Source organism: Gracilinanus agilis, chromosome 2 (genome assembly GCF_016433145.1).
Source record: "Gracilinanus agilis isolate LMUSP501 chromosome 2, AgileGrace, whole genome shotgun sequence".
Classification (NCBI taxonomy): Eukaryota; Metazoa; Chordata; class Mammalia; order Didelphimorphia; family Didelphidae; genus Gracilinanus; species Gracilinanus agilis.
This window is the reverse complement of record NC_058131.1, coordinates 282,582,272-282,593,299: the sequence shown is the minus strand read 5'-3', so window position 1 is coordinate 282,593,299 and position 11,028 is coordinate 282,582,272. Positions and strand designations below refer to the sequence as shown.

The 11,028-nt window shown below is 39.9% G+C and overlaps 1 protein-coding gene across 1 annotated transcript in view; it reads right to left on the bottom strand.

The window, feature by feature from the left end:
• Positions 1-684: 684 nt before the first annotated feature.
• The window catches only part of PTGES (prostaglandin E synthase), a 42,852-nt gene continuing 32,508 nt past the window's right edge, over positions 685-11,028 (bottom strand). Inside the window, exon 4 of the mRNA XM_044661331.1 lies at positions 685-1,773. Coding sequence (XP_044517266.1) covers positions 1,527-1,773 — 247 coding nt within the window. The 3' untranslated portion in view covers positions 685-1,526. The remainder of the gene's footprint in view (positions 1,774-11,028) is intronic.

Sequence of the window (11,028 nt, the reverse complement as noted above, 5' to 3'; positions counted from 1 at the left end):
TTACCCCAGACAGGGGAAGGAGGAAGCATTCCCATTGGGCTGTTGGGCAAAGGAATGGGCCATGTGAAAAATGTCCTCAGGTGAACATGGAGATGTGCCATAGGTCTGCCAACATGGCTGTAGAGGATTCTTGGTCTCTTCCTATTTTTACATCCTTTGATTTGTGATTCTAAAACAGGTCAAGAGGCATTATTAGCCAGAAGTCTAGCTTGTTTTTAGTTTCTGGAGTTATATCTCTTCAAATGAGATAGTATTTGTAAAGCACTTTGCTTAATGCCTGGCAGAAAGTAGGCACTTACTAAATGCTTGTTCCCTCCTCACTGTCCCTACCACTTTCTTTCCCATGAGGATCAGCAGCCAATTGCTAAAGACCTCAGCTTCTGCCTATCACAAATCCTTAATGTTTCTGTCAAGCATTGGTCAGGATGGACCCAGACAGCAGGATTTCACAGTTGGAAAGGATTTCGGTAGCAATCTAGTCCAACCTACTTCCAAAAGGAATCCCCTATATAACATGCCCCACAGGTAGAAAGTAAGATCTACATTTTAAGGGTGAGTTAGATCCTGAGTTTGGCCTTCTTCACTGGGAATCCCTATCTTTTAAACATCACAGTCAAGAGTATGGCTAAGTAAGACCACCAGAGAGCACCTGGTTTGGATTTAAAAAAAAGAGATAAAGTCAAATGCAATGAGCCAAATTCTCAAACAATTCAATTTAATAACAATAAACACTTGACAGAACAAGAAAAAAGTATGTTCTTGCAAATAAATTTCCAGATGTCTACAATCTTAGGTTTCAGTTTTTATTTATCTCATTTATGCTCTTCCTAATGTATAGCTATTAGTATTCAATCTGTCCCCCTTCCCTCAGGGAGTTGGACTCCATTGCTTATCTCTAAACCAACATCTAACTAGTGGACCTGTTTCATCATTACTAGAAAAGGTAGCCCTTTGTCTACTCCAAAGTGATCTCTTATGGGAAAAAATGCAATAGACGAGAGAGCATACCAAATAATGCCAACCTATGCTGGGGTCACAATAGATTGTTCTTATGGCCCTAGTCTCATTCAACTTCAACTACAAAAATATTTAACAAAAAGAGGTATTTCCATTTCCAGGGTCTTAAAACTCAAATGGACTCAAACACCATCCCCTGAGAGACAGACAGACAAAGACAGAGAGAGCCAAAGAGAATAAGAAGAGCAAAGACATGCATACTGGACTAATATGTTCTAAATTGTGCTATTGGAGCAAACTTGAAGAATTTGGGATCTGACTGGTCTCCTCCATATGCCATGTAATCATATGTAATCAGCAACTTTACTAGATTCCATGAAATTAAAGAGTACATACATACATTCTATAAGTGTCCAGCCAACCAGGTGCTTGGATCAGTCATACAGGGAAGCAAAGTGAGAAAAGAAGAGAGGTAAAAATGGAGAGGAGATGGAGTTCTGGAAAATCTGCATTCATTACCCTTTCTCTGTGGGAAGATGGCACCATATCTGACTGCTATAGATGACTAGCTACAGCTTTATGACCTCCCAGAGGATCTGCAGAGCCATGGAAACACAAGGGAACTGAGCTATGGTGTAGGCCACCGAGCGAATGGGAGCTCTCAGTTTCACCAGGTAGGCGACGGTATGAGTTATCCTCCCTATAAAGAAGATGAAAAAATGAAGCCAGGCTATGAAGGGGTCTGGGTTCAGGAAGGAATAGATGGATCCCAAGAACAGGAATGGTAAGATGTTCTCCAGGTCATTCCCATGGGCTCTGGAACAGAAAGAGAAGAATTCAGTCAATTGCAGATCACAGATCAAGAGCTGGAAGGGGGCACTTCCACACACAGGCCAAAAGTATCCAATCTACTCCAAGTCCCTCTTATTCTACCCTTGGTTCCTTCCTGGATTCCTAAACAACTCTTATTTGCACAGGCCATAAAAAAAACAAAACAAAACAAAAACATTTTATTGATTGATTGATTCAGCCCCTCCAGGGGCTTACAATAGAGTTAGGGGAATAAGATGTGAGAAACTGAGTGACAGGATAGAGAACTATAGGGGACTGAGAACTTGATGATCATTTCTCCCTTCCAAGGGGTAGAAAGTTGGGAACAAAGAGTGATCTATATCGTTAATAAGTAATTTTGAGTCAACAAGCAGCCAGGTGGCACAGTAAATAAAGCAGCTGGACTTGGGAGTCAGGAAGAGACCAAGTTCAAAATCAGCCTCAGTCACTCACTAGCTACGTGAGCTGAGGCAAGTCACTGAATGTCATCTAGCCTCAGTCTCCTTATTTGCAAAATGGGGATGATAATTATGGCACTTGCCTCCCAGGGTTGTAAGAGGAAAACAATGAGATAAAATGTGTAAGGCATTTTACAAATTTTTAAGTCTATATAAATTTTAGCTACCTGTTAATAATATTGCAGTTTTCACAATTGATAAAAATTGATGTTCTCACATTTTAACCTATAAAGGGTATTTATATGTTTGTGTGTGTCTAGGAGTAGGGATAGGCCTGGACAGGCTTATATCACAAGAGAGAAAACTCTTCTGCATGTCAGACACTGAGTCAAATGCTAAAAATACAAAGACAAAAATAAAATAAGTCATCCAGAAGGAGCTTATATATTCTATCAGAGGCAACTGAGAAAAAATGAGAAACATATTGAGAAAAAATGTATATACAAAAAATACAAGATAAAAAAAATTCACAGGTAGTGGGTCAGCACTAGCAGCACAGCGGGGGAGATCAGGAGATGTTTGAAAAGCCTAAGAAGGCAGTTATCCATGATATATTCCTTTTAGTTGCATTAAAGTTCAGATAAAGTATGTTACTCTATAAATCCCAGTGACTGTCACCAAAAGCAGTGCTTCTCTATAAGGTCTAAGACAGAACCCCTGGTGCTCTCTCCTCTCCTAGCACACCTATATGTACAGAATAAATAAATTAACAGTTTATCATATATATTTTTCTGTTTCTGGGTTTATAACATTAGAATATTCAATTTGGCTAATAGAAGAATCCTTTTCAGGTATTTTCTCACCTCCTCTTGACTGGCCTATTGTGAGCCAACAGGCCCTTAACTATAACAAGGATATTCCACAAACAAGGCACAATGTCAAAAACAGGGACAGAATAAGCACCCCATTTGAAAGGATCAAGGATGTAAGCATTACCATGGCCTCAGGAAGACAAGAACTTAGCTTCACAACAAAAGTGTGGGCTTTGAAAACCCAAAGAGCCTAAGGAACCAGAGACAGGCTAAACAAGCCAAGGGATCCCAGCTCAGGATTGGCTGAGGCCTTACCACTGTGGACATGCCAGTGCTCCACATCTATTTAATGACACCTAGACCATAATGAAGGAGCACTTCCTTTTTCTATTGATTGTATAGTAAGGATGGACTAAAGGAGTAATCTCTATTGTTTTGAGGAAACAATAGAATTGACTTCGTGGCATAATAGGCATGTTGTAATGGATGTGGAACATGGGGAGACCATAGAATAAATGTTCTTAACCTGGGATCTGTAAATTAAATTTTTAAAAAATATAGATTTTAATAATTTTTAATACTTGGTTTCCTTTGTACTCCTATAGTATTTTGTTGTTTATTTAAAAAAACATTATTCTAAAAAGGAGTCCATGGGTTTCACCAGACTGCCAGAAGGGTCCAAGACACAAAAAAGGTTAAGAACCTCTACTCACACTTACCAAATTATGGTATATGTTGTTGATTGAATACTGATAAGCGAGATGATTTTAGAAAAAGCTGGAAAGAACTATATGAACTGAAGCAGTGAAATAAACTGAGCCAGGAAAACACTGTACACAGTGTGGAATGATTAAAGACTTAGTTACTCTCAGCAATACAATGATCCCTGAATAATTATGACAAAGAATGATATCCACATCCAGAGAAAGAACTACTGTAGCCAGAATGCAGACCAAAGCATATTTTTCTCTCATTAGTTTATTTATGGTTTTACTTTGGGATTTTGGTTTCATATGAGTGTTCTCTTTACAACAATGACCAACATGGAAATATGTTTTGTATGATAATATATATATACAACCCAGATCAAATTACTTACTGTTGCTGAGAAGGGGGAGTGAAAGGAGAGAGGGAGACAATTTGGATCTTATAATTTCAGAAAACATGTTGAAAATTGTTATTACATGTAATTGGGAAAATAAAATATCTTAAAAAAAAAGAGAGAAAGAAAAAAAGAACCTCTGCCCACAAAGCCTTGCAACAAAGATCAGAAGCTGACTCATCCATAAATTTTGTATTGAGATGGCAGGTGAGGAAGTCTGAGGAGGTTGTCCAGAAGCCTGGGCCAGAGGCAACCTCTTTCTTGCCTAGTACTCCAGTTTACTAAGGAGAAGGGAAGAATCTCATTAATCAGAGGCTCTCCAGATTGACCACCATTATACTACTATTCATGAAGCACTGGAAAATGGATAGTTTATTATTATGGTGCATATACACAAATATGTATGAAATAAAAGACAGAGACTGCAGAGACACAGCTTAGTGTAACTTCCCTCAGAGTCAAGAAGAGTCCACCTAAGGCTGTATGACCCTGGGAAGGTCTTTAACCCCTAAAACTGATAAGATATAGAATAGTTGCTGATCTTCCTTGGTAGAGAGGAGATTCTCTCTTGGGAATTTCTTACACCAAATAAAACACAAGTTTAGACAATTAAGCTAGACCCTCTTGTTCCCAGAGGGAAGAAAGTTTTATAGAGTTCTCAAGCAAATATAAAAGACTAGGGACTTGACTTGGGATTTCAATGGTGTAAGGATCTCCTGGGTGAGGAAATCCCTCTACTCATATAGGTTGGTACCTTCACAGCAATCTAAAGTCACCTAGAACACAAAGAAGGGAAATGACCTGTCCAAGAATCCAGGTTTTCCTGCTTCCAGGCTAGCTCTCTATGCACAATGCCAATATGTCGGTGTGTATAAATACATGTGTGCTTGCTTCTTGTAAAGGTATATAACATACACACACTCTACCCATAATCCCTAATACTTCCAGAACTGAAAGGCAAGTCAGTTCACTACTTTCTATATCAGAAAGCTAAAGAAAAGTTAAGAAATAAGACAGTTTTGTTAAGTAACTGTTCTGCATTGTCTGGTATGCCAGAGCAGCCCGGGGCATATGCCACAGCCACAGAGCCAGTATGTGACAAAAGACTGGTCTTGAGTTCATGTCTTTTTGACATGACTGTGTGTGGCATGCTGCCTCTCACACATCACTACCACACCTGAGGAACAAGAATCACCAAGTAACTGTAGGCTCCCTGACTATGCTTTTTGATGAAATGCCTTTTATTATAAAGGCTGAGAAAGGAGGGAAATCATCCATACCTACACATAAATTAATGACGTGGGAGAAAGCCAATTTGCTTCAATCGAATTGGAACTGATTAACATTTTCCATGAGGCATTAGCTAACCTTTGACTTCCCTGAGTTTGGTAGTACACAGATTCCAGATTGTCATAAATTAGTGATTTAAATGAGTGGCTTAAACTCACAGGTTGGGAATTTCAATAATCTGTATGTGCACACAACCAAGAAATGTATGATTGGGAAAGAATTTGGGAGTGGTCATATCACAGAACAAGAATGAAATAGGGCAGATGGTAGGCCAGCTGGTTTGGTCTATTTGTGCCCCTAAGTACTAAGAGGAAGTGCTTGGGGTTGGGGGTGGGGAAGAGGATTTATGGGGGTAAACACAGATAAATTTCAGATTATTCCAACAGGATAAATATCTAGGCTGGGATCTCTATCAATGAAGGGGAGTATTTATAAGGAAATCACAGATCACAAAAAGTGCCCATTAAAATTGGGTATGAAACAAACTCCAAAAGTATTCCAAGTCCCTTACTCTGAGTCTCTCCCCACCAATTCTTTAACCCTTGATTCTCTCTTTTCCTTCATCACATACACAAATCCATAGATTCCCGAATCTGCTCCTATAGAATTGAATACCTGGACCTGAAATGGACCTTCGAGATAATCTAATTCCTGCACCTTATTTTATTATTTTTGAGAGACAAGGAAGTTGAGACTTTGGAAGGGGGAAGGGACTTGCCCAAGTTTACAAAGCTGATAGATGGAAGAGATAGGCCTCTCAGAGTAGCACCCTTCCTGCTCCCATTCCCAAGACCCCCTTCCTCCCAAGCTCACCAGCAGTACAACAAGGGCAAGATTCATTTGATTTTATCCAGCTGGAATGCTCCACTTCAATTCTTTCAACAAAATGACTTCCCCATTCTCAAAGTGAGAAATTTGCTTCTTTGGCAAGAAGCAATTCATACTTGTCCAACCTGAAAAACTGTTACCCAAACAGAGAACTAGGAGAGACAGAGGACTGAAGAACTCAGTTCAGCAACCCAACCCCAGCGAACTTTCTGCCTTTATACAAGGGGACCAACCACATTCCATCTTCATTCCTAGAATTTGTGCCCAAAAGGACTGGTGTCTAAATCTATGTCTTGTGAAGTAGATATGTGAAGAAGTTTGCTTGTAGAGATGCACTATGGCTGCTAAATGGTCCCTGCAGTGATCTAGCCTTACTTAAACCTTCTAATCCCTAGACCAATCTCACTTCTTCTCAATTTGGATGTAGCTTCTCAGGGAACAGGTAGGTGGCTCAGTAGAGCCAGGTCTAGAGATGGGAGGTCCTGGGTTCAAATCTGGCCTCAGATACTTCCTGGTTGTGTGACCCTAGGCAAGTCACTTAACCCTCACTGCTTAGCCCTTGACATTCTTCTGCCTAGGAACTAAATACATAATATTGATTCTAAGATGGAAAGTAAGGGAAGAGGAAGAAGAAGAAGCTCTTCTCATGACCCTCCTTCACTCTGCTTAAAAGGGGAAAACATTATCCCTGACTTTTCCAAACATGATTTCTAATCAGTGCCCCTTCTAAGATTTGGTGCTTCCCTTAAATTAATTCCCTTCCATTCCCACCCCTACCCAAAACTGGCCCTTGGCAAACTGTGACGTCTTTAGGGAGACTCTCCATTAACCACTCATTGCTTCTTGCCCACACTAAGGAATTTTGACCTTTATGTCAACCTTACCAGGAATACTTAATTCATTTTAAAAAGAGAAAGCTAAAAGGGGCTGATGTTTAACATCACAAAATGTTTCTGGGTAAAGATCTTAGAGGAAGAAGAGAGGGGACCCCTGCCCAACATTTGTTCAGATGGGTCATACTCAGGTGGATTCTGATTTTAGGATCACATTTATAAAAATCTGCCCTGGGCTATACAGTGCCAAAAGTGCCCAATTGGATAGAAAGAGTACTGGAGTCCTTGGATTCAAATCCCACCTGACACTTATTATGGGTGATCACCCTCAGGCAAATCACTTAACTTCCTGGGCCTATTTCCTTATCTATAAAAAGAGGTATGGGGGGGTAGCTAAGTGGATTGAGAGCTAGGTCTAGAGATGGGAGGTCCTGGGTTCAAATGTGGCCTCAGACACCTCCCAGCTGTGTGACCCTGGGCAAGTCACTTAACCCCCACTGTCTAGCCTTTACTAGTATTGGTTCCAAGACAGAAGGTAAGGGTTAAAAAAAAAAAAAAAGAGGTATGGTTGGATTAGATAGCCCCTGAGGATCCTCCCTGTTCTAAATTTATAGAACTACAAAAGCCCAGCACTTTCTAATAGTATAAGACTGAGCAAAAGTCACTTTTCCTTTTTTCATCTTGTTTCCCTATTCATAAAATGGGAATATTGGTGTCTACAGTATCTCTCTTTACAGAGTTGTGAGGAAAGCATTTGTAAACGTTCTACTGCTATTATAATTAACAACAATAATACCAAATACCTTAGCAAGATGACAACTTTATTGACTTCTAGATAGGTCCCAGGAAACAGGAGTCAGTAGTGGCAAGTGCTTAGAGATCTCTGATAGCCAGCATCACTCATCTGTTTGCTATCTTGGACAAGAAGCCCTAGAATTAAATCCCAGCTCCACCTGAGTGACCCCCAAGCAAGGCACCTCCTCTCTCTGTGTCTCATTTTTCTTCTCTGTAAGAATAAAAGGAATGGGACTAGATAGCCTTGTAGGCCTGTTCCAGCTCTAAAAATTCAGTGGCCAATATCAGCATGGATAAAACCCAGTCCTCAGGCCAGCAAAAGTTTGCCCCTAATTTTTGGATCCTGTTGCTGCTGACATGGGCTGGTGGCTGACAGGAGACAGCTGCACACTACTATCCAGCTGTTTCTTCTCAGGATTTGTCTGAGCACGAGCTTTGCTGGGCATACACACAGGGTCTCTGTGGAAACCCATCCACTACTTCCTCTCTTGGGTAAACAGCCACAATCTGTAGTAAGATTCTCAAAACCCTGGAAACCAGAGAGTAGGCGTAAGGGCCAAAGAAACCTTTCCTATCTTTCTATTTATTGTTGCTCATCATTTTTCAGTCATGTCCCACTCTGTGTAACCCCATTTGGGGTTTTCTTGGCAAAGATACTGGAGTAGCTTACTATTTCCTTCTCTGGCTCATTTGACAGATGAGGAAATTGAGGCCAACAGAGTTAGGTGACTTGCCCGGAGTCATACAGGTAATATCTGAGGCCAGATTTGAACTCAGGAAAAAGAGACTTCTTGACTCCAGGCCCAACACTCTAGCCACTTTATCAGCTACACCAAAATGAGAATCAATGCTTCAACTCTATGAAAGTACTACATGTGACTGATTCCCTATCCCACTCATCACAGCAGCTAGTTCAAACCACCTTATCCCTCCTTACGTCTCAAACTTCAAGAAAAAAACTGAGGCTATTTCCAGACAACACCTTCTTCTCATCTCATGTCACTCAGACAGCTTCCCCCTTCACACGTACTCCTTCTCCCATTTTCTCCAGCAGATGGCCCTCTCTATGAAAGGAAATACTGTTTTTATATTACTGATCATAAACCAAGTGATCACATATAATCTTTAGATAACTACAACTATGATTTTTAGAAAAAGTTAGACCCAGTTAGCTGTGTATAAGATATCAATTATAATAGAATATCAACCATAATATTAGAAAGGATATAGTTTGGTATATTAGAATATTACAGCAACTAACTAAATTCTAAGCTTTTGTTGGAGGAATAAAAACTTTAGATCTGTTTAGTTATCTAGGAAAACTGAAACTCATGCAGGAGGTGGGTTCACTGGGAGTGGAGAGTGTACAGCTGACCTGATGAGATCATATGAAAACAACCTTGGCATGCCCAGGTATTGCTTGATCCATAGAAAATTTCTACCAACTGTAAGCTCCCCAAAATATTATGACCAAGACAGATTACTTTGACTTAAGTAAATATGATAGTTCCGGAGGATTAATTAAATCATCTTATCTTAACCTTGTATTGAACTTGTGAATTAGTGTATACTGCAGTGTTATAGTCACTTTAACTATTGCAAATTTTCTAGCTTGACCATAGATACATTATGCCCCTATTTACTCTTTATTTATTTTAATATACACTTTATCAATCTGATAAAGGAAACAGTAGGAAAAAGCATATGAATCTGATCCATAAAGAGATTGAAATGTTTCTTCATATGGTAGAAATTGTAACATGAATGAAACACCTGATAGAGAAATGATTATTTCTGTATTTTCAAATAAATGGTAAAAAGTCAGATGAAAGGTAAAGTCTTTGAAATTTCTGTCATTTCTTCCCAAATAAAGGTTTTTAAATGTATGAAACATGATGTAATGTATTATACCTATAGGACTGTGTGAAGGAAATTTACCCTCCCACTCTGGTGCTGCAAATGTCTGTCTGTCTGTCTCTCTCTCTGCAGTAGCAGCTGAAATGGGGAAATTAGATTAGGAAATTACTTCTCTTTCTGTCCTTCCTTTCCCTCTCCTATCCATAATTCATAATAAATCCATTAACCTATGGCCAGACCCATTTTAATTAAAAGAAACAGTACTGTTAGGCATTTTTTGAGATTTAACTGAATAAAATGGTTGAATGAATTAAAAGCTAGAAATCCTTAGATCTAATTTTAAAAGAATCATAGTGTTAACCATAACCTTTAAAAGGGTTTAAACTGTTAAACCTACCATGATTGGTTTCCATCCTGGTGAGTTAAAATAAGATTTGATCTATGTTTTTAACTTTGAAAATAGATTTCTAAATTGAATATAAGGATTTTCCTACCCCAGAACTAAATTTTGAGTCAGACGCACTGATCTGTACAGTTTGAAAAGGAGCAACATTTCTGCTGAGATGCAATGCTGGATGGTCTCCAATCCCTTCAAGCTTGGAAATTTGGTGGACCCATGACTCTCAGCTCCTTCACTACCTCTGAAGAAATCTCTCAACATGATTGTTACAGTGCAGTTGTACTGTTCTTTACATAAACCTGACAGAGTAAGGGATGATTTATACAGGAGGCAGAGAAGAAATCATTATCATTTTACCAAAGGGTTTTTCACTTTATGAAAGGATCTCTGACAGGAGTCTTTCATCTGGCTCCTCTACTATATTTTAAATGATTTGATTTAGGGGGAAAAGTTTGTTTGTAGACCAAAAAGATAAAAGAGCATGTCAAGCAACTATGTTGATCCCCAGAAAACCTGTGGATTGGGCAGGAAGAGGTACAAGATTCTAGAGCACTGATGGCAAACCTTTTAGAGATGGAATACCAGACCCAGCCCCTACCCCACTCCCTAGATTGAGTGCATGCCTGCCCCCACCACAGGCTGAGTATGCCCCACCCCTTACTTTACCCCACACAAGGGAGGGAGAAAGCACTCCCATTGGGCTGTTGGAAAGAGGGTTGGCTGAAGTAAAGAATGTCAAATGCAGAGAGGGGGGAGTGGCCTGAGTGCTCTGCTCCCCTCCAGCTCTACCACCAGTGTGCTGCCCACCTTACTCACTATGTAATCCCACTGGCTGCTGGGCAGAGGGGTGGGGCATGTGAAACAATATCATCAAGCACAGTGGAGAGGGGGAGGGGAGCAGCTCCACCCAAGTTCTTCTGCCTTT